The sequence below is a fragment of the Leptodactylus fuscus genome, chromosome 9 (genome assembly GCF_031893055.1).
Source record: "Leptodactylus fuscus isolate aLepFus1 chromosome 9, aLepFus1.hap2, whole genome shotgun sequence".
NCBI lineage: Eukaryota > Metazoa > Chordata > Amphibia > Anura > Leptodactylidae > Leptodactylus > Leptodactylus fuscus.
Genome location: NC_134273.1, coordinates 48,870,094 through 48,895,167, shown reverse-complemented (window position 1 = coordinate 48,895,167; position 25,074 = coordinate 48,870,094). Strand labels below are relative to the sequence as shown.

The following is a 25,074-nucleotide window of genomic DNA, read 5'->3' as shown; positions in this document are numbered from 1 at the left end:
AACACTGGAAAAACTTGTTGACTCGAGTATAAGCCTAGGGGGAAAATGCAGCAGCTACTGGAAAATTTAAAAAATTAAAATGGTCGGAGTTTTTGGGTGCAGTAGATGCTGGGTGCTGGGGAAGGGGAGGGGGTGTTTTGGTTGTCTGTCTGCCCCTTCCCTAAGCTTGAGGACTTTTTTTTTTTTCCTCCACTTGGAATTCAGCCTGGCTGAATATAGCGTATCTGCAGTGCTCCTATTAACCCCTTCCCGACGGAATATGAGCAGTGCAGATACCCTATACTTAACCTGGATGTAGTCAGGCTGAATTCCATTGGGGGGGGGGGGGGACTCAGTCTCGGGGAAGGGGCAGTTAGACAACATTTTTTTCCTGCTACTGCATTTACCGTACAGGAAAAATATATTTATAGGTATGTAGAGCGGGTGTTTTTGGACAGAGGGATAACTAACGTGTATGTGTTTCACAGTATTAGTATTATATGTGCTCTAGGGAACGGGGAAGGATTTGAATTTTTAATACTTTTTATTTACTAATACTTTACTAATACTTTATTTTTATTTTTTTACATTTTTTTTGTTGTTTTTTTTGCAATTATTAGACCCCCTAGGGGTCTTGAACCCCAGGGGGTCTTATCACTAATGCAATGCATTGCAATGCTAATGCATTGCAATACATTGCAAAAATTGTCATTTCTTTTGCAGGCTGCATAGAGCAGCCTGCAAAAGAGAAGCACTGCCAGCTGGGGAGCCTTTGCAGGACCTCTGAGGAGAATCCCCAGCAAGAGCTCTGAAGGGAATCCCCAGCCGGCCGGACCTGAAGGAGAACTGCAGCTGGCTGGCGGCAGGAGCGCTGAGGGGAATTCCCGGCAGAAGCGCTTCTGCCGGCGGCCGACTGCAGTTCCTAGGATCGCCCTTGAGAGAGCGGTCGCGCCCGCTCCCTCCTCCCAGGACATCATAGAGCATCTCCGCTGTAACACTTACAGCGGAGATGCTCTAGCACCCCATGCCTGCAATCTCTGATTGCAGGCATGATTGCAGGGAGCTCCGAGGTGCCGCTTGGTATGGTAACTACTTTGAAGCAGAGTGGCGCCATTATAGTTACAGACCTGTCATCCGGACCCGGCATACAGACACCGGGGCAGATGCCGGGCCACAGCATCGCCACGCTCATAGCAGGAGTGTAGCGATGCTGTCAATTTCAAACTGCAGAATTACTTACGATACTTCTGCTAGCAGGGCTGGAACACAGATACACGCCTGAGCCTGGGCCTGAGCTTACGTGGCCACATCACCCGGCGTGTGATGGAGTTGGGGGGCAGGGTCTGTATTCCGGCCTGCTAGCAGAAGTACCGTATGTACTTCTGCAGTTTGAAATGAGAAGCATCGCTACGCTCCTGCTATGAGTGTGGCGATGCTGCGGCCCGGCACCCGTCCTGGTGTCTGTATGCCGGGTCCAGATCTGCAACTATATTGCTGAATTACCATAATGACCCGAGTATAAGCCTTATAAGCTTATACTCAAGCATATACGGTACATATTATATGGTATATGAGATTTTAGCGAACTATGATGTGCCCATTATTTATTATATATTCATCATATCTTTTCTTTTGTATGTTTTACAGATCTATCGTTTTAGATTTTCATCTCATAGGTATGTTTTTATTAAGAAACAGGGGTGATATGGCCGTAATAATATTGTTTAGTAATAATTGTTTTATTTTTTTTTTGTATTATCATTATTGCAATATCATGTACTATATGATGGTGTTAGAATCTGTTATGTGTGCGCATTTCTCTCAATACGGTGGAGCGCATTCACGTCCTGCCGTGTTGTTTTGCGCATGCGTATTAGTCCCTCCTGGCAGGTGGAGTGCATTTGCGTTCCACCGTTGTTTTATGTTTCCATTTCCTGTTGGGTCTTCCGGTATGAGATGTTGTGGATATCACTCAGCGGCATCTTTGGCGCTTTTGCGCAGTAGATCCCGGATGATGCTATGACGGGATTGGAAACTTGTATGAGGTATGATACTTCTATCACTAGGTTCACATTAGCGCCTGGAGTCCGTTCTGAGCTTTCCGTCTTCTGCATGCAGAAGACAGAAAGCTGTCAGGCCGGGTCCGGCCATGAGCGCCGGCGAGCGTTTTATGCTCTCCGCCGCAAAACAGTTTTTAAAAAAAACCGGATTCAGAGTACTGCATGTCTGACTAGGTGTCCGATTTTTTAAAAAACGGTTTCGCGGTGGAGAGCATAAAACGCTCACCGGCGCTCACGGCCGGACATCTTTCAAACCCATTCAATTCAAATGAATGGGTTTGAAAGAGGCCTGCAGGTTTCCGTCTCCTGCTCAGTTTTGTACAGGAAATGGAAACCTGCATGTATGGAGACTGGGCGCAGATGTGAACGAGCCCTATGTCTGTTTTATGATTCTTTTTGTTAATGAATGATTAGAATTATGGATTTTTCCACATTGAGACGTCTCCGTATACGTGAGCGAGTGGGCGTGTATTAATTAAGCCTGCTTTCTTATATATTGCTCATTTTAAACATGGTTTTTATACTGATCAAACGGACACTTGAGAAAGGAACAGCTCTAGTTCTGAAACGCGTTGTGTATTGTTTCTTCTGAAAGTTTGAATAAACATCTTCTGAGGGTAACCACGGATCTATTATTCCTTTCTGCTCTTACGCTCTACGGTAGTAGAATTGGATGGATTGGTCCTGGTTTTTCCATTGCATAGTGAGATTCCAGCACCCTGCTTGTCACCTTTTCACAAGAGTTAGTTGTCAATCACTAAGTTGGACCAACCTACTGCACTCCTAAACATAGAAACAGCAGGAATTAAAAATAATGTATAAGTTACACTATTTTTTTTGCACAAAAATATACAAACTTCTGTCTGCAGATGGGACTGCAATTTCCAATTTTCAAAGTGACAGAACTTGACAACCCGTGTAATAAAAAGAACTGTTGCAAACCTGATAATCTTTAATAAATAAATAAATAAATATTATTTATAATGGAAAGAAGTTGTATAGATTTTTAGTATTCAATATATCTGATTGAATAATACCTATTTCCATGCACAGTATAAATTAACATGTAGTCTGGATAATCAATGAAAATGAATGCACCAGTTATGTCTTGATACGTCTTTCCAAAATATTCTTATTGCTCAATTTTAGCAATTTATTTTTGGGGAGAATATAAAGTTGTCAAAATAGTTCTTGAAGAAGAAATTCTAAGATTACCGTATTTTTCGGACTATAAGACGCACCTAGGTTTTAGAGGAGGAAAATAGGGAAAAAAAATGTTGAAGCAAAAAATGGTAAAATATTTAATATATGGGAGTTGTAGTTTTGCAACAGCTGCAAGGCCACATTGACAGGTGACCCTGCAGCTGTACGGGGACGCATAGAGTGTTTTTTTTTTTTTCCGGGGCCAGAAGTACTTTTTAGTTATACCATTTTGGGAAATATCTATTGCTTAGATCACCTTGTATTGAAAAAAAACCCGGTGGTTTATGACATATGATTTTCTACTTTTATATATATATTCTAGGGACAGGAGGTGATTTAGAACTTTTATTTATTTCATATTTTTAAAGTTTTTTTTTTTTTTTTTTTTTTTTTTTTTTAACTATTTTATTTCTCCCCCGGAGGCTTGAACCTGCGGTCACTTGATTGCAAGTCCCATAGACGGCAATACAACTGTATTGCCGTCTATGGGCCATTCTGTCTATTAGTATTACGGCTGGTCATAGACCCAGCCGCAATACTAATATATAGCAGTGACAGGCCTGGGAGCCTCATTAGGCTCCCGGCTGTCACCCGAACAGGTTGGCTCCTGCGATATCGCCGCGCAGGAGCTGGCCTGCAACTTTACAGGTACGGGGCCGGTGGGGACCGGCCCCGGGGGAGAAGGGGCCACCGATACTGACCCGACATCCGCTGTACTAGAGAGGCGGATGCCGGCAAGGGATAGATGCCAGCACAGGTGCTGGGGCCTGAGACATCGCTGCGCTCCTCTGCCCTGCATGAAGCCAGCGGCGGGGGGACGGAGGAGCGGAATAGCATCGCCCCTGCCGCTGCTGGCTTCATGCAGGGCAGAGGAGCACAGCGATGTCTCAGGCCCCGGCGTCTATCCCTTGCCGGCATTCGCCTCTCTATTACGGCGGGTGCCAGGCGCCACATTCAGACTAAAAGACGCACCCTTCTTTTCCCCCCAAATTTGGGGGGAAAAAAGTGCGTCTTATAGTCCGAAAAATACGGTACTATTCAAGGCTGCTAGTAAGGAATCAAATTCCGCCACAATTTCTATGACTTTTAAGAGTCTACATATTATTGTATGGTTAAATTTTCATATAGTCTTACTTTGTTAATGATATACTGGCTATAAGCTATAATTGAACTTGGGGGCATCTGTAAGTCTCCCACAATCTTCTCATATCTCAAAGCAGGAGCAATTCTTAACAGAGAACTTCTATGTTATTTGACAATACTTACTGCAAAGAATAGTGCAAAATCAAATGTATCAGACAAAATTACTTTTAAAAATAAACAAGTATTTTAAGGGTGTATTGTAGTTTAAGGGTGTATGTTGTAGTTTAACTATAGTTATAGTAAATCTTGCAAAACTTTAGCATCAAATGACAGCACTGAAGTAAAAACAAAAAAAAGCAATCCAACCAAAACATGGGATTATACCCTTTGAGAATGCCCATATTTAGCAGCTTTATTGCCGTTTTGTTACAATTTTTGCTATAAAAGTGAATTAATGAAACATGACCCATACTGCACAATATAGGACTATAAAAAAAAGCACTAAATAAAAAACCCACAAGGTTAAACACAGTAATTACACAGCAAACATTCTTTGATTCAACTATCGCATGGATTTTGTTTTCCAGATCAAAATATCTTGTGAGTGAAAGAATAATAATTTACACAAATAAGGAATAGAGGACAGAGCCAGAGAACCACGGATTAAATCTTCTACTTGTGTTCCTCTAAATCCAGTTAAGAGTTTTTGTTATATTTGTGTTCAGAGAGGAATGATGTTGGCACATATATTGTTCTATAAGGCTTTCTCCACTATATTCACACAACGTTACTCTCACTCAGGATTACAATTCAGACCTAGAGCGTGTGATCCGAGGACCTTTCCTGATTTCTTTCCTTTTCTCTTCCTTACGTCTTCGTTTTTCCTCTTCTTTTAACGCTTTCTGAAAGGCATCTGTATTTGGTAAAAACTAAGAAAAATAGATCCACAATTACATCTGTTAGACTTCAAAATTCCAATTCATACAATAATTAATACACAAAGCAATAATCAATAGATTTATGATATGATGATGTTTTCTGAGAAAATATGGTCCACAAGTATCAGTGCTTTATAGTAGTCTTTGTGCCCTGCATATCAGTTTGTAACAACCTTAAAATATTGTGTTATTAAGCCCACAAGCTGAATATTGTAAAAGGACAAAAAAAAAAAAAAAAAAAACACGTCTCCCTCAAGCCAACAAAATAATATATACAGAACAAAAAGTGATTTCAAAAGTCATGTACCCCAAGAAGGTGCCAATAAAAACTACAGCTCCCTCACAAAAACCAAGCCCCAGAACAGAAAGAATAAAGTCATAACTAACTTCTTATATGGTGCCCATTAGCAAAACAAAAATCTGTTTCAATCTACAGCACAATACGGTGTATGCACATGGGGTTTAAAAACCATAGAACTTCTTGTACACAAAAAAGTGGTGAAATTTCCATTAACCCCTTCCCGACATACACCGTACTAGTACAGCAGATGCCAGGTGTTTAACTATAGCGGCCGCTCGGGAGCCGAGTAGCCGCAATAGCAGCAGACACCTGGCACTAATGCCCGCGATTGGTGCCCAATCAGCTTTGACTGAGGTGCCATTTTCCCGAGGATCGCAAGCACCTGGAGCAAGCTCCAGGGCTGTCGTCCCATTTCTATGAGAGACGGGAGTCTTGTCACTCCTTAGGGAGAGACCACCATGTAGGTGAGTGGAGTCTTATAAAATGGCTTTATAAGACTCCACACACCTACATGGTGGTTTCTCCCTAAGGAGTGACAATATCCCCAGAATCTGGTCTAGAAGTCTCTCACCTCTGCCAAGTCAGTTCTCCTTAGACTGTGCTGATGAGATCAAATCGGATCAAAACGGCGCCGTCCATAGTTGGGATTATACTCACTTGGCAAAATCCCGCATCATTGCAATTAAAGGGTTGTTGAAAAGTCGGGCACGATGTTCAAGGGAGCTGCTTCCAATAGAGGGCAGCATACAGAGGCAGTGTTTCCCTATTTATATCCTGGGAAAACATATGCATATTCTTCCCATAAACCGGGAGTCTTGTGAAGACTCTCTGGCTAGTCATTCTATATATTCTATTACAGACTACTCTATGTACTCTGTGCTTGTTGTCAACAGGAAAACACATCATCATCAAGAAAGACAACATACTAAAGGGGTTTTCTGGAATTAAGATATTAAAGCATAATGAAAATACAGAAGTATTTTCTGGCAGTATTTGTGTCATTAATAAATTTTGTAATATACTTTATTAACAAATTTTGCCTCCTTTCTGCAAGTATGGGCTTGGAGTACAGGGCTCTGTAAAATGTAGGGAAAATAAAGGGAGGAGAGGGTAACTTCAAACAGTTATATTGAGCATTCTAAAAATGTACAAACTTGCCTTTATTGTCATATGAAAGAGGAGATTCTCTTCTTTCATATGACACCAACATGCTATCTATATTATTTCCAGAGATAACATATTCTCCTACTATAGTGAGCTGGTGTAAAGCTGCTGCTCATCCCAGGGACCACTTAAATGGGTTGTCCACGATAAACTAAGAATTAACCCCTAAACTAGATCCCCTCCCCCTGCCTAACTTGTAATTTACTTCAATTTAAAAATAAATAAATCTATAATTACCCATATCCCTGGAGCGGTCATGTGACCGAATGAATGAAACCTCACCACTTATTCTCCAAAACCCCCTTATTCCCATCAATACTAAGCAGCCTTCCTGTGCCCGGGAATGGCTTCTCCCCTGTTCCTCTTTTGCTAGTAGTGGGCAGAATAGGTTAGTAATGGGCAGGATCACAAGGCTAGGGAGATGGGGGAGGCTGGGAGGAGCTAATAATGGGCGAGATCGCTAGACTAGAGATATGGGGAAGGTGGGAGGGGCTAGTAATAGGCGGGATCGCAGGGGTAGGGAGATGCGAGAGGGTAGGAGGGGCTAGTAATTAGAGGAATAGCTAGGCTAGTGAGACAGGGAGGGGGAGTGTAATGGAGTGAGGGGACGCTGAGTGAGAGGGAACTAGTGTAAAAGCTACACAGGAAGCTGCACAGAAGGAAGTTACACCAAGTAAACAAATGCATAGGATGCTAGCAGCAAACAGAGACATCCAGAAATCACTCCAAACACTGCTAAAGGTATATGGGTGTGCTTATTAACCCATTACTAGCATTAACTTACTGTCAGAATCCTGTGTATTTTGCTAATCTACCACCAGTGGCAACTATTTCTCTCACTCTGAAATATTGTTGCACTTCCACTAATCACCACTGGAGGCTGCTGTGTTCATCCTAGGAATTGACTTAAAGATTACAGTTCTGTACCAGTGTGAAGCCTTCTTGTTTTCTTTTTGGGCCTATTTATTCCCATGAGGCAGTACAGCCTTTGCTTGAGTATTGTGACTTGTTCCAGTCTCCTGCTTCTCAGAACTGTCTTCCCAGACTCTTTCTACTCCTTGCTTTATTACTAGAGATGAGCGAACACTGTTCAGATCAGCCAATCCGAACAGCACGTACCCATAGAAATGAATGGAAGCACCTGTGACGCTGACTTTGCTGGCGGCCGGCATCACAGGTGCTTCCATTCATTTCTATGGGTGCGTGCTGTTCGGATCGGCTGATCTGAACAGTGTTCGCTCATCTCTATTTATTACCCTTGCGAATCTACACTTTAAGCCACACCTCAGACTACTACTCTTCAGTACCTATCTGTTCCTGGCTTGTTCCATCTGGCCACCGTATTCCAGTTGTGTATACCAGTAACGTAACAGAATTCTTGAGCCAAAACTATGGAATCCAATGGAAAAGTAAGCTTGGAGGCTCGTGTAAGTAATAAGAGCTGTTTACTTACTAAGGGAGCGTTCACACTACCGTCGGTGTCTGACAGCTAGTGTCCGCTGCTAATGTCCTTGCAAAATCTTGAGCGGACATTAGCATCAGACACTAGCTGTGTCCGTGACATTTTGCATTGATTTAAATGGACATGTAGGTTTTTGCTGTCCGCTTGAAAAGTCGGACATCTTTGGGAACGGACAGTTAAGGACACCCACGGACAGTAAAAGAACGCAGCCGATGTCAATTTAAATCAATGCAAAATGTCACGGACACAGTCAGTGCCCGATGCTAATGTCCGCACAAGATTTTGCACGGACATTAGCAGCGGACACTAGCTGTCGGACACCGACGGTAGTGTGAACGCCCCCTTGCATCTACAGTGATATGCAAAATTTCAAAACTAAGTATTTGGCATTTGAAAATCAAAACATCTCAATGTGCAATTATTTGGACAAGCAACTCAGGAATTACAAAATATTTTAGCTCAACACGCAGAGCAAATACAGGAACTTCAAAACCGGGCTGTGGTTTCAGCTCCTGCATCTACCTTGACCGAAGGTGGACCCTTTAGATTTGGTGGGGACCCTGACAAATACTGTGAATTTATTAATCAATGCAAGTTGTATTTTGGTGCATACCCCTCTCACTTCCTCACTGGCAGATCTAAGGTGTTGTGTATTGTGTATTGTATAATGTGTATTGTATAATGCTTTTGACATATAAGGCCATAGCCTGGGCTAATCCTCTTATTGTGACTGATGATGCACGTTTTGAGGATTTGGATGCCTTCCTTGCAGCTATGAGTCAGGTATTTGATGATTCTAATTGACGCCCGGTTACCGAATGTGCAACAGAATTCAGAAGGGGGGGGGGGGTCATTGACATTGAATGGAATAATGTTGCAAAATTAACATTTTTCAAGATGCTTCTGATGCTCCCACAATGTTTGATAATTTTGTACTTCATTGTGTTCGTATTGATACTTGATTGTCTCAGCAGAGGCAAGAAAAGTGGAATTCTATTTGGCCTCGTAATCATCTGTACTTATCTGTTCTACCTTCCACTTCCAGAGACTCTGAACTAGAAAAATACACTGAAGTTGATACTGAATGTATGCAGATTGACAGTATACAAAAACATGAAAGTGCCGATAGAAGAGAACGCAGACTGCAGTAAAATCAATGCTTTTATTGTGGTAAACCTGATCATTTTCTCAGTAATTCTCCAAGTCGTCAACAAAAGTCAGTGGCGGTTATAGCGTCATTCGCTCAATCTCTTCAATAGCATCTAACATTAAGAAGGAAAGAAAACTCTCATTGCTTCATTTCCATCAAGTTTGAATTATTTGAATTATTGGTGTTTTGTGTGTTGTCTTTATATGTCATATAACTTTTAAATAATGGAATTTTTTCAAAAATAAAAGATGTTGTTTTACAATACTCTTTGTATATGTTGAATACTTCAAACCTTTTTGGGATTTTATATCCCTAATCTTTTGTCTATATGTATTTTTTTGGTTGAAGTATGCTCTCTACGATTGGACTTACTGGTGGGAGTTATTTACATATATTTGACTAATTTTGAAACTCCCTTGTGCTATGCTTGTTCTGTACTGTATATCCATTGCCAGAGCCTGAACTGAAAGCTGTTAAAGAATATATAGATGAAAATTCAGTTAAAGAAATTATTCACCCAACTACATCACAAGCAGGTGCACCGAGATTTTTTTTTTGTTAAAAAGAAAGAGGGTACCTTAAGGCCTTGTGTTGATTATAGAAAACTGTGTGTAAGACCTGGTAATGAATGGAAAACAGCATTCAGATCATGTTATGAACACAGAGTATTTATTCGTGTCTTTTGGACTGTGTAATGCAGTTGCCACCTTTCAGCACTTTATTAATGACATTTTCAAAGATCTGCTAGATCACTTTTTAGTCATCTATCTGGATGATATACTAATCTTTTCCAACTCTGAAGAAGAATACCAAAACCATGTCAGAGTTGTGCTACAGTGTCTACGAACTCATCAACTCTATATTAAGTTGGAGAAAGTGAATTTCATTAAACAGAAATTCAGCTCTTGGGTTATGTAATTTCTACTAAAGGACTGCTTAAGATTCAAGATTCAAGCAATAATTGACTGGCCAACCCCAAAGAATGTGAAGGAGTTCCTAACTTTTCTAGGAACTGGTAATTTCTACACACGGTTTATCAAAAAGTTTCCAGCTATAATAACACCAATTACTCAATTAACAAGGAAGGGAATACCATTTATTTGGTCTTCTCAAGCACAGGAAGTCTTCCTTTGTCTAAAGACAAAATTTACCACAGCCCCTATACTGATTCATCCTGACCCTGAACTTGCCTTTATCATTGAAGTTGATGCTTCTGATTGTGCAATAGGGGTTTTTCTATCACAAAGAACTGGAGAAAAAGACTTGCTACATCCTTGTGCTTATTTTTCTCGAAGATTAACCTCCTCAGAAAAGAATTATGATGTAAGAAACAAGGAACTTTTAGCCATTGTTGCTGCTTTTCGGGAGTGGCAACATCATTTGAAAGAAGCAGCACAGTGGTATTAATGGACAATTGTAATTTATTTATTTATTTTAATGTAGATTGTGAGCCCCACATAGAGCTCACAATGTACATTTTTCCCTATCAGTATGTCTTTTTTGGAATATGGGATGGAAATCCATGCAAACACGGGGAGAACATACAAACTCCTTGCAGATGGTTTTTTGCCCTTGGTGGGATTTGAACACCAGGACTCCAGTGCTGCAAGGCTGCAGTGCTAACCACTGAGCCACCGTGTGGCCCCTGGACAATTGTAATTTAGAGCTCATCAGATCTGCTAAATGCTCATCAGATCTGCTAACCAACTACCATTCTGTTGGATTCCAATTTTTTGGGGTCATTGCCAACAAGGATCTGCTGGAAGAGATAAGGGCAGCATACGAGACAGATGCAGTTCTTCTGAATCCACCAGATGATGTATCCCTTATGTTTCAAAATAGAGTATGAACTCTCAAACATTGCATTTATGTGCCAGAGAGTGTACGACTAAGAGTATTAAAGTTTATTCTTGACTCCAAGCTAGCAGGTCACAAGGGTAATCAGAAGATAAAAGAACTTCTGTCACACCTCTTTTGTGAAGAAATATGTTTCTTTTTGTAACATCTCTGCCATGAATAAAACTCCTAATACGTCACCAGTGGGTCTGTTGCAGCCTCTTTCAATCCCGTCCCCTCCTTGGGGGTCTATATCTATGGACTTTATTATTGAAATGCCTGCCTCTAAAGGGAAAAATGCCATCTTAGTTGTGGTTGATCGACTGACAAAAGCAGCTCACTTTATTCTATGTTCTGGTCTCCCTTCTGCTAAAGAGACTGCAGACCTTATCATCCAAGATGGCTTTCGTCTCCACGGAGTACCAGATGAAATTGTCTCTGATCACGGAGAACAATTTAAGTCCACATTTTGGAAGAATTTTTGCAAAACACTTCACATTGATGTTAATTTGTCATATGCATTTCACCCCCAATCAAATGGTCAGACTGAACACACAAATCAAACTTTGGAGTAGTATCTTCAATGCTGCATTTGCCATTTGCAAGATGACTGGGTCGAATTTGCTTCTAATGGCAGAATTTTCATACAATGATACTCAGAATGCTTCCACCAAACAAACACCATTTTTTGCTAATTTGTGTTACCATCCGAGTATCCTTCCTAATTTTCCCAGAGAGAGCAAAAGAGGGGAGAGAAGACACTGAGCGCTCTGGGTGCAGTATGCAAATCAAAGTGGTGGATAAAAATATGAAGAGTTGATGAAGTAACCAGTTGGTCTCTCACCTATAGTAGCTTTGAGATGGAGAATCCAGGTGAGAGTGGCAGCGGATCTGGTAGTGCATCAGATGACCGGAGAAGAAATGCGTGGAGAACAAGAACCAGAGGTTCGTAACAAGAGAAGGATCCGCGCTCACTGGTGATGGAATGATACAAGAACCGGAATATCCAATATGGAGTATTTTTATTAAGGTAGATAAAACAGCACGACGCGTTTTGGGCCAACCCAGGCCCTTTCTCAAGTGTAAATGTGCTACAAAATACATAAAGTAAAATACATAAAATAGTGTTATGTCAGTCCAGGTAGCTGCAACGGGGCTAAGGGATAGCAGTAGGGAATCTCGCCCTGCACTACTCCCACTAGCTATCCCGGTCCCTGCCTCACGGGTGTGGGTCGGCTGTACTCAGGCTAAGCCTGACCCCGACAGCTCCTCTCTCACTGATTCCGTAGGCCTAGAGGGAAGTGGGAGAAGGAATGCCCTATAAGATCACTAGGGACTGGAGACTAAAGGGGGTCACCCCTAACGAACAAGTGAAGCTGCTACTGACAGGGACTGACAAGGGTGTGCGCTGACTAACAACACAAGCAGCACACAGGAAACATGTGGGAAAGGATTCCCCCAAACCAATATGGGAAGGAACCATACACTAGGAAACAAACACAGGGAAACTGAGTAGAAATCAAAGGATAAGGCAATTCACTCACACAGTCAATTATACACAGAGGGAGGATTGGTGAACACAGAAGGGAAAACACACAAACCAACTCGTTCACCCAAACCTCCCAAAAATCAACCACGGAACTTCCTCTATCCCAGAACACCACCTACTCCTCCTGCTAAGGCCTAGCTCTGTAAAAGCGACACTCAGCACAGAACCAAGGGAGGCATGGGTTTAAATACAGAGTAGAGACCACTCCTCCCAGGTGCAAATGGGAGGACAGACTAATCAACCAGGAAATAAAGCTGCCTACCAGCAGTGCGCGCGTGCAAGTCAGAAGGTGTGCACCAATACTCACGACAGGACAACCCCGCAGCGCCAGGATGCCACCCCAGACACTGCGCAGCCAAAAACTCCCCAGGTAAGAAAAATAGAAATTAAAGAACCTAAATACTCCTAACAAATAGAAGTAAATGAAAGTATGTCCTAGAAAGATGCATCTAGCCTAAAAGCCGTTTGGAATGGATGAGTCCTGATCTGAACAGACTTGGTTATGCCGTTTTCACGGAAATTATAACAGACTTCAAATTATCCATGTAAATGAGTAAATCATGGAGAAAGTCAATCTCACCATAAAAGTATCTAGCAAAAATTAAAAACCATTATGTGGGTACATACTGTAACCAAAGGTAATAAAACTTTATAAAGGTTAAAAACATTATATATATATATATATATATATATATATATATATATATATATATATATATATATATATATATGAACATAAGAATGTGTATAAAACCAAGATGCTAACTATATCTCCCATAAATAAATAAAAGTTTATAAAAAGGCCAAGTTGCTTACATAGCGAATATAAACTTCATTTTTATAAACACCTTAGAACTTTTAAAGTTGGAGAAAGAGAGAATAGTATAGGTGATCCCTGATATAGATGAAGTAATCTAAATGAGATTCAGAAGTTCCCATAGAGTTGATATATAGTGAGATACATACTGTATATACTCTAGTATAAGCTGGCCCAAATATAAGACCCCCCTAATTTTACCACAAAAAACTGGGAAAACTTATTGACTTGAGTATAAGCCTAGGGAGGAAATGCAGCAGCTACTGGAAAATTTCAAAAATTAAAATGGCCAGAGTTTTTGGGTGCAGTAGACGCTGAGGAAGGGGAGGGGGTGTTTTGGTTGTCTGCCCCATCCCTGAGCTTGAGGACTGTTTTTTTTTTTTTCCCCACTTGGAATTCAGCCTGGCTGAATATAGTGTATCTGCAGTGCTCCTATTAACCCCTTCCCGACGGAATATGAGCAGTGCAGATGCCCTATACTTAGCCTGGATGTAGTCAAGCTGAATTCCAAGTGTGTGTGTGTGTGTGTGTGTGGGGGGGGAACCTCAGTCTAATCTCTGATTGCAGGGAGCTCCGACGTTACCACTGTAAGAGTTACAGCGGAGGTGCCGGTTGGTATGGTGACCGCTCTGAAGCGGCACCATTATGGTTACAGACCCAGCATCCAGACATTGGGGCGGGTGCCGGGCCGCAGCATCGCCAGGCTCATAGCAGGAGCATAGCGATGCTGTTAATTTCAAACTGCAGAGGTACTTATGGTACTTTTGCTAGCAGGCTCGGAACGCAGATACACGCCAGGTGCGGGCCTGAGCTTACGTGGCCACATCACCCGGCGTGTGATGGAGTGGGGGGGGGGGGGGAGGGGCGGGGTCTGTATTCCGGGCCTGCTAGCAGAGGTACCGTAAGTACTTCTGCAGTTTGAAATGAGCAGCATCGCTACGCTCCTGCTATGAGCGTGGCAATGCTGTGGCCCGGCACCTATGGGTCTGTAACTATGATATTGCTGAATTATAGTAATGACTTGAGTATAAGCTGAGGCGGACTTTTTCAGCACAAAAACTGTGCTGAAAAACTCGGCATATGCTCGAGTATATGCTCGAGTATGAAATTACTGTAGAGGGAATCAGCTATAGGAAGCTTCAAGTCAAGTGGAAACAGGGCGCGGGGAATTGCTTCCCGTGCGCACGTACCACAAATTTTTTGGTTTTCTCTGTATAATCAACATATACTATATGTATTCATACTTCAATTTGTTTTTCTGACCTTCTATTTTATTTTGATGCTTGGCTAGTATTTATGATATATTTATGTGTTGATGTTGCTCTATAATGACATTTACATGATGTCACTATGTTTTCCTTTAACAATTTCAGTCTTTGAGAATTCAGTTTTCTCGATCATTCAGGCAGGTTGAATGCCAATGTGGTCAGTATATTGCTATATGCATGCCATTTTGCAAACACCATCAGTCTTATTATATTGAGAGTACAGGGCTTTCTACTATTCTAACCAATGAATAGTCAAAGCCTCTCTATTATACTAATACCCGCTCCATAGTGCGTGCATGCTGTTAATTAGATGCATGCACGGTAGCCACTCTGCTATACAAGACATACACCTCTATGCGCGTGCATGCTGTCAATTAGATGCACATGCAGCAGTCACATCGCCAGACAAATACACACCCTAGAGCGCATGCGCGTCTCCACAGACAGGTGCATGTGCAGTTCAATTTTCAAGATACCGAAAATCCTCTCCATATGGAATAGTGGTACGCGTGCAGGAAGCAATTCCCCGCACCCCACTTCCATTTGACTAGTTAAATACCGCGGTCATAGTCGGGCCAACATGCATCTGGCCCGACATGACCTGGTAATTCATATTTTATTCTTATACTCAGTTTTGCACATATGACAATGTTCACCTTTACTGCCTTTCATGATTGCAAGCAGCTCCATGGGTTACTTATATCTTGCAACTTTGTTTCATATGTTGCTTCTCTGTGTTTATGGTTCATGTGCCTCTAATATTAGTACTTTATCTTTGTTTTGAAACTTATTTAGCCTGAGAAGCTTCCTATAGCTGATTCCCTCTACAGTAATTTCATTTATGTATCTCACTATATATCAACTCTATGGGAACTTCTGAATCTCATTTAGATTACTTCAAAAAACAAAAAACTTGAGTCTTCAGTAGTTGATACCTTTTTTTAATGGCTAACTCATAATGATGACAGATTACAAAGTTTTGAAGCTCTCGGCTTCTTTCTCAAGTAAATTTAAAAACAATTTCTGAAGGCTGCATATTTATCTACAAAAGGACACTGCATTTGAGGCTTGAAAAAGCGCTCAGAGGAGCGCGAAACGGCTGTTGCCTTTTTCAGTCGCCATCTATGCTGTTCTTCCCTCACAAAAGGTTGATTTTAATGTTTAAACCCTAACAAAGGATGCCTTTTTAGAAGAAATTCTCTAATGGGTGAGTGCCCCTCCTATTTTTTTCTTTTTTGTTTATTCATTTCTTTATGCTGGTTTCCTGGATGTTGAGCACCCCTCCGTGTACCTGCTTCTTATTGTTTATCAAGATTATATGCATATAGAATCAGCAGTGCCATCCTATCTTTCTGTTTTACTGGACTTCATATATATAATGCTTTTTAACTTGTATAAGGTTTTATTACCTTTGGTTACAGTATGTAACCAAATAATGGTTTTTAATCTCTCCATAAAAGTATCTAGCAAAAATTGACTCTCCATGATGTACTTCTTTACATGAATAATTTGAAGTCTGTTATAATTTCCGTGAAAACGGCATAACCAAGTCTGTTCAGATCAGGACTCTCATCCATTCTGAACGGCTTTTGGGCTAGATGCATCTTTCTATGATATACCTTCATTTACTTCTATTTTATGTATTTCACTTTATATATTTCACTTTATGTATTTTGTAGCACATTTGTACTTGAGAAAGGGCCTAGGTTGGCCTGAAACGCACCATGCTGTTTTATCTACCTCAATAAAAATACTCCATATTGGATATTCCGGTTCTTGTGTCATTCCATCACCAGTGAGTGCGGATCCTTCTCTGGTTCTTGTTCTCCACGCATTTCTTCTCTGGTCATCCGATGCACTACCAGATCCGCTGCCACTCTCACCTGGATTCTCCATCTCAAAGCTACTATAGGGGTTGTGACTGCTCACAACCCTATCAGGTGAGAGACCAACTGGTTACTTCATCAACTCTTCATATTTTTATCCACCACTTTGATTTGCATACTGCACTCAGAGTGCTCGAAATGTTCTCTCCTGTCTTTGCTCTCTCCATTCTTTCAGCTCCAGTCATTGGACTGCAATCAAGCAAGTTGAGTTTCCAGCATCCCAATCTTGGCTGACTCCACCTGCTTGTACCAACACCTAGAAGCTGCCTGTGGTCTCTCCCACCAAGGAATTCATCAAACAATGTAATGAGAAAAGGGAAGACCTTGCATTAAGGTACACTAAATAGAGGCCAGCTGCGAATTCCCCTAATTTTCCCAGAGACACTCTCATTCCTGCAGTCAATCTCTCCCACAGAATCTGGAGATGTTAAGGGACACATTGACGTTTTCCCAGGAAAGATATAAGGGAACAGCAGATAAATCCCAAGACTTTCTCCAACTTCCAAGGTAGGAGATAAGGTATGGCTTTCTAAGAAAAATCTGAAATTTCATGGACCAGCAACACTAGGTCAAAAATTCATTGGACCTTTCAAGGTTATTGGACAAGTGAATGTTCCATTTATCACTTCTGAAACCTGTTTTTCCACATCCATTTCTGGAACGTAACTTGCCTCCCCTCGATTCAATTGTAGTGGAAGCCATCTTGTTTTCTGTTTGGGCCTATTTATACCCATGAGGCTGTACAGCCTTTGCCTGAGTATTGTGACTTGTTCCAGTCTCCTGCTCTTTATTTATATATATTCATAAACATCAATTTAAAATAAAAGTAAATAAAAACAATAACAAAAAAAAATGTCAAATGTATAAATATTGAAATGGAACTCATAATATATAATAATATAATAATGGATGACATATGTAATAAATATATTTATCGTAAACAACAGTATCTGCAATTAATAAATAAATGGAAATAAATGTATATACAGAAGTATTTGTATAAACAAGGAGGAAAATGAATAAGTAGGTGGTAGGGAACGTAAAATATGTAGAAAAATAAATCAAAAACAAAAAAATAGTTTGAAACAGAAGGCAGAGCAAAAAACAGTGAATACTCAAAGAAAGCTCAATGAGCTGGTACGTACAGTACAGACCAAAAGTTTGGACACAAGTTCTCATTCAAAGAGTTTTCTGTATTTTCATGACTCTGAAAATTGTAGATTCACACTGAAGGCATCAAAACTATGAATTAACACGTGGAATTATATACTTAAAGTGTGAAAGAACTGAAAATATGTCTTCTATTCTACAGTCATGGCCAAAAGTTTTGAGAATGATACAAATATTAAACTTTACAAAGTCTACTGCTTCAGTTTTCCTAATGGCAATTTGCATATACTCCAGAATGTTATAAAGAGTGATCAGCTTAAAGAGGACCTTTCATCAGGTTAAGCACAGGCAGTTTTATATACTGCTGGAAAGCTGACAGTGCGATGAATTCAGCGCACTATCGGCTTTCCCGATCTGTGCCCCGGGTAAAGCGCCATCGGTCCTGGTACCGTAGCGCTTTACAGTCAGAAGGGCGTTTGACAGCTAGCCAGGGACGCCCTTCTGCCCAGCAGCACATATCGTGCTGTACTGTGGAGCGGGGAAGAACGCCTCCTCCCTCTGCTCACACAGCTCGTCCATAGATGAGTGTTATCAGGAGAGGGAGGAGGCGTTCCACCCCGCTCCACAGTACAGCGTGATAGGCGCTGCTGGGCAGAAGGGCGTCCCTGGCTAAGTGTCAGAAACGCCCTTCTGACTGTAAAGCGCTATGGTAACGGGACCGATAGCGCTTTACCAGGGGCACAGATCGGGAAAGCCGATAGTGCGCTGAATTCAGCGCACTGTCAGCTTTCCAGCAGTATATAAAACTGCCTGTGCCCAACCTGATGAAAGATCCGCTTAAACAGCAATTTACTTGCAAAGTCAAAATTTGCCTAGAAAATGAACTTTATCCCCCAAAGCACATTTCAACATCATTGCAGCCCTGCCTTAAAAGGACCAGCTAACATCGTTTCAGTGATTGATCTCCAGCCCTGTCCTCATCAACACCCACACCTGTATTAATGGAGCAATCTGTCATGTAAGATCAATCTGTCAAGTAAGAATGACACCACTGGACACTTTAAAAGGAGGCTGGTGCTTGGCATCATTGTTTCTCTTCTGTTAACCATGGTTATCTCTAAAGAAACACGTGCAGTCATCATTACACTACACAAAAATGGCCTAACAGGGAAGAGTATCGTAGCTAGAAAGATTACACCTCAGTCAACAATCTATCGCATCATCAAGAACTTCAAGGAGAGAGGTTCCATTGTTGGCAAAAAGGCTCCAGAGCGCCCAAGAAAGACCAGCAAGCACCAGGACCATCTCTTAAAAGTGTTTCAGCTGTGGGATCGGGCTACCAGCAGTGCAGAGCTTGTTCAGGATTGGCAGCAGGCAGGTGTGAGTGCATCTGCACGCACTGTGAGGCGGAGACTCTTGGAGCAAGGCCTGGTCTCAAGGAGGGCAGCGAAGAAGCCACTTCTCTCCAGAAAAAACGTCAGGGACAGACTGATATTCTGCAAAAGGTACAGGGAGTGGACTGCTGAGGACTGGGGTAAAGTCATTTTCTCTGATGAATACCCTTTTCGATTGTTTGGGGCATCTGGAAAACAGCTTATTCGGAGAAGACGAGGTGAGCGCTACCACCAGTCTTGTCTCATGCCAACTGTAAAGCATCCTGAAACCATTCATGTGTGGGGTTGCTTCTCAGCTAAGGGAATCGGCTCTCTCACAGTCTTGCCTAAAATCACAGCCATGAATAAAGAATGGTGCCAGAATGTCCTCCAAGATCAACTTCTCCCAACCGTACAAGAGCAGTTTGGCGATCAACAATGCCTTTTCCAGCATGATGGAGCACATTGCCATAAAGCAAAGGTGATAACTAAATGGCTCAGGGAACAAAACAGAGATTTTGGGTCCATGGCCTGGAAACTCCCCAGATCTTAATCAAATTCTGACAAAATGCAAGCATTGATTGTGCAAGAATGGACTGCTATCAGTCAGGATTTGGTCCAGAAGTTGATTGAGAGCATGCCAAGGAGAATTGCAGAGGTCCTGAAGAAGAAGGGTCAACACTAGAGATGAGCGAACACTAAAAAGTCCAAGGTTCGAAATCTGATTCGAACAGCCGCACACTGTTCGACTGTTCGAACGGATTTCGAACCCCATTATAGTCTATGGGGGGGGGGGGGGAATGCTCGTTTCAGGGGTAGACAACATTCGATAAAATTATACTTACCAAGTCCACGAGTGACAGTCGGACAGGATTCTCCTTGAAGTCTTCTCCCGGCGCAGTGTCCCCGCGTCTTCTTCCGGCTGGAATTCACTCTGCCTAGGCATCGGGGCCTAGGCAGAGCCGACTGCGCATGCACAGTCGGCTCTGCCCAGCCCGATGCCTGAGCAGAGCTGACTGTGCATGCGCAGTCTGCTCTGCCTAGGCCGGATGCCTAGGCAGAGTGAATTCCAGCCGGAAGACGCCGCGGGGACGCTGCACGGAGAAGACTTCTAAAGGTAAGAGAAGAACCAGCGTTGATTGGCAGAATGTATAGCATTCTGCCAATCAATGCTGGTTCTGCATCGAACCTTAAACTTCGAACAGCTAGTAGTGTTCGATCGAGTACGAGTATTTCGAATACCGTAGTATTCGATCGAACACCTACTCGATCGAACACTACTCGCTCATCTCTAGTCAACACTGCAAATATTGACTTGCTGCATTAACTCATTCTTACTGTCAATATAAGCTTTGGTTACTCATAATATGATTGCAATTATATTTCTGTATGTGATAAAAACATCTGACAAACACACATAAAAACCAGAGGGCAGCAGATCATGTGAAAATATAATATTTTTGTCATTCTCAAAACTTTTGGCCATGACTGTAGGTTCTTCAAAGTAGCCACCTTTTGCTTTAATTACTGTTTTGCACACTCTTGGCATTCTCTTGATGAGCTTCAAGAGGTAGTCCCTGGAAATGGTTTTCACTTCACAGATGTGCCCTGTCAGGTTTAATAAGTGGAATTTCTTGCCTTATAAATGGGGTTGGGACTACCAGTTGTGTTGTGCAAAAGTCAGGTGGATACACAGCTGATAGACCTGACTTTACACCATGGTTGCTTTGTAACCTTTTTATTCAAACGATGGAATAAAAGTTAAATTTTAATTTATTGCGGAAAGTTTTCATCATTATTCTGGACGTAGCTGGCTTCATTTATCTTTGCAATATCTTCATCAAGACGGGTCCAAGTCCACCTGTATGCCGTGCTCTCCAGGACTGATTTATCTTGAACATATGGTGAGCTGAATAGTATTTTTTCTTTTTCATCTATTTGTTGGACTTTATTCGTGCTCCCAAAAACATGGATAAAAATAGTGATATATGTTCAAATCTGGACAATTTCTCCATAGAAAGGGCTGCTAAAATAGCCACAGTTTTTGATGTGAATATGTCTGGAGTAGAGATGAGCGAACAGTGTTCTATCAAACTCATGTTTGATCGGATATTAGGCTGTTCGGCATGTTCAAATCGAACACCGCGTGGTAAAGTGCGCCATTACTCGATTCCCCTCCCACCTTCCCTGGCGCCTTTTTTGCTCCAATAACAGCGCAGGGTAGGTGGGACAGGAACTACGACACCGGTGACGTTGAAAAAAGTAGGAAAAACCCATTGGCTGCCGAAAACATGTGACCTCTAATTTAAAAGAACAGCAACGCCCAGGTTCGCGTCATTCTGAGCTTGCAATTCACCGGGGACGGAGGTTTCCATCCAGTTAGCTAGGGCTTAGATTCTGGGTAGACAGGGACAGGCTAGGTTAGGAAGGAGAAGACAACCAACAGCTCTTATAAGAGCTAAATTCCAGGGAGAAGCTTGTCAGTGTAACGTGGCACTGACGGGCTCAATCGCCGCAACCCAGCTTTCCCAGGATCCTGAATGGAATACACTGACAGTGTATTCCCGTATACCCCATATATACACCCCAAATCCCCGTTCCAACGGTGTGCCCCCCCCCCCCCACCTTCACCCCAGAAATACCCTGCAAGTCCCCTAGCAATAGAATTGGGGCTATATACACCCACTATTTTTGCTACTGCCATATAGTGCCATTGTCTGACTGGGAATTCAAAGAATATATTGGGGTTACATATAACTTCAATTCCAGGGAGAAGCTTGTCAGTGTAACGTGGCACTGACGGGCTCAATCGCCGCAACCCAGCTTTCCCAGGATCCTGAATGGAATACACTGACAGTGTATTCCCGTATACCCCATATATACACCCCAAATCCCCGTTCCAACGGTGTGCCCCCCCCCCCCACCTTCACCCCAGAAATACCCTGCAAGTCCCCTAGCAATAGAATTGGGGCTATATACACCCACTATTTTTGCTACTGCCATATAGTGCCATTGTCTGACTGGGAATTCAAAGAATATATTGGGGTTACAAATACCTTCAAGTCCTGCCACTGCCATATAGTGCAAGTTTCTCACTGGGAATTTAAAGAATATATTGGGGTTACGTGCACCCACAATTTTTGCTACTGGTATATAGTGCCAGTTTCTGAGTGGAAATTCCCCAAATAATTTGGGGATTCATTCACCCTACATCTCAGGCTCTTGCCATATTCACCCAGGTTATCAGTGCTGCACCAGCTCGTTCCCAGACAGCTCGGCCCGAAAAACACATTACCTATATAGAGGATTTGGACAATGAAAACAACATGTTCTAAATCTAATGTCTGCACCTTCTCCAGAATTAAAATAAAGGCAGCGTTTAACTTTGAAATAGCACTGCACAAAGGAAGATCTTATCAGCTTGTCTCATGACATGCTACTAAAAAGTGTCATTTGTGTATCTTAATGTAAATATAGTTGTATATGCTTTTTGGGTTTTAGGCACTGCCAAGTTATTTACTACCACCCGCTCCCTTATAATGATGATGACGCCAAAGTCACTGTGGGTGTTCAGAGCTCACAGCTTTGGTTGACATTTGTCTTGCTCTCTGTCGGGACCAGCTGTCTTTTTGGATACCGTAAAGTTATGTTGACTTTATTAACAGCTATAGAAGCTTTAGCCAGGTTGTGACGGTGTGTAACCCTAACAACACTAAGTGGGATACACATTAATAGTCAGTCTATGTACGCTAAACGTATCACTGAAGTAATTTTTTTTCCCTCTCCCCTAATATAAGAAAGGAACAGACATTAGACCTAGACCGGGGTTCGAGGCTTGTAAAAATCCAGTATTATTTGTTCTTCATGATGTGAAATATGTGTTGAAAAGCAACCCAAGATGAAGTCAGCCATGTGTGCCCGTGTGTTACTTGGCATGCCTTTGCTGGCCCCAACTGTAAGGGTCACTCTCCATTTCCTCCATTTTCCACTCCCCTTCACACCATTTGTGGTGAAGCAATGGGATGCACTGAAGTGCACCCTCTAGCCTCGTGTGGGACAGGGACATCAGATGCCACTCCAACCCCCTCGTCTTCCTCCGCCAGCCAACGGTGCGAAGATGAGAGGAGTGTGCGCTGAATGTTTTCTGCCTAGCAGAGGCTAGTTCTCACTTACGAAAATGGCCCCACTTTGACCTGTATATCAGGTACAATGGTGTAGGTTTCAAAGAAACATGGCACCAACAAGTTGAAAAACGTGGGCCATGCGTGGACCGTGTTTGAGTCTGGCAAGCTCCAGATCTGCTACCAGGTTCCAGCCATTATCACAGGCGCAAAAATGCCAGGCCCCAGCTGTAGCAGGGAAAAAAAAATGCCATCTCAGCCAGGATGGCATCCCTGACCTCGGAGGCACTGTGCTGTCTGTCCCCCAAGCTGATCAGTTTCAGCACGGCCTGCTGACATCTCCCCACGCCAGTGTTACAGCGATTGCCGCTAGTAGCTGGGGTGGAGGTTGCAGCATCGTAGGGTTTCAGTCTACTCCTGCCATGAATTTTGGCCTGGGAGAGGAGATAGGCCACCCCAGTTTGAACCCGGGGACCAGACTCCACCACATTCACCCTGCCTGTCATTAAAGATAAGCACTGCAGCATCCCTGACCACAGGCGCTTATCCATGTGTCGGTGGTCAAGTGGACCTTGCAGCAAAGCTCAGAGCTCTGGGCCCGACTGATGTTATGGGACACATGCAGGCGCAAGGCAGGGACAGCACACCAAGAGAAGTAGTAACGGCTAGGCCCAGCATAGGGAGGTGCCCCAGCTGCCATCTGCTGACGGAAGGCCTGGGTATCCAGAAGCATAAACAAACACCAACATCTCCAGGGCCAGCAGTTTATCGATGAGGCTTTTAAAGGCTTGGGCATGGGGGTGGGTTGTGTTGTACTTCTGCCTGCAATGAAAAGCTTGGGAGATGTGGAGTGGCTGGGAAGAGGCGCATGATGGTGCAGGCCAAAAGGGCGCATGAGGGTGAACTCCCCAATGTGTCAGAGATAGGTGTGTAGGTGTCCTTGCATCATATACTTGCACCATACTTGGCTTTGGAAGTTAATTTTGTGCCAAAAAGTGGTTAAGACAGCAATACCTCAGCTACTCCCGTTCCACTGTCTATTGACAACTCCAGCCCTGAAATTACCACCTTTGGAAGTGGACCACCACTTCTAAGATCCCAAAGGAAGTAGGCAAGAGATGTGCAGTGCAGAAAAAAAGATGAAAAAAATAAGTGTAGGCAGTAGAGCACAGAGGGATCGGAGAGGACAGAGCTGGTGTCGGCCAGGTATTTCCACAACATGCGCCTATACTTGTCCCTCCTGGTGACACTAGGCCCCTGAGTGGCAGTAATTTGTCCAGGGGGGGCCCATTAACGTGTTCCAGACCTAGGAATAAGTCTTCCAACAGGGTAGAGTTTTGCATGCCTTTGCTTCTACCCACTGTTTTTTGCTGCTTAGCTTCCCTCCACATCTACACTGCTTTAGCCCCTAGACATCACCCCTGTCCATGTGGGGTCGGTGGCCTCGTCATCCACCAACTCCTCTTCCAATTGCGCACTGCCCCCTTACTGCAAACCGCACATGACCACAGCTTGCCCTGATGGGAACTGTGTCTCATGATCCCCACTGAGGTCCAGACAAGTCGGTGGCGGGTCCAAAACCCCAAAATTGGAAGGAAATGGCGGATGCTGCAGTATTTCTAACACCTGTTCCTGGTGCTCGGGCCTGGTCTGTGTTGTACCCTGCACCCTGCTTAACGCAGCTGCCATATCCGAAGTTGTGCTGAGCGCATGCTAATGTTTCGTGTCCAGTGCAATGGATGGGATGGGATTTCACATAAGTCTGCCACCCATG

The 25,074-nt window shown here is 42.8% G+C and overlaps 1 protein-coding gene across 2 annotated transcripts in view; it reads right to left on the bottom strand.

Moving 5' to 3' along the window:
• Window positions 1-4,679: 4,679 nt before the first annotated feature.
• Window positions 4,680-25,074, bottom strand: part of CCDC134 (coiled-coil domain containing 134) — a 62,556-nt gene continuing 42,161 nt past the window's right edge. For both annotated transcript variants that reach the window (XM_075286371.1, XM_075286372.1), the window contains one exon: window positions 4,680-5,254. In XM_075286371.1, the coding sequence (XP_075142472.1) occupies window positions 5,129-5,254 (126 nt within the window). In that variant the 3' untranslated portion in view covers window positions 4,680-5,128. The remainder of the gene's footprint in view (window positions 5,255-25,074) is intronic.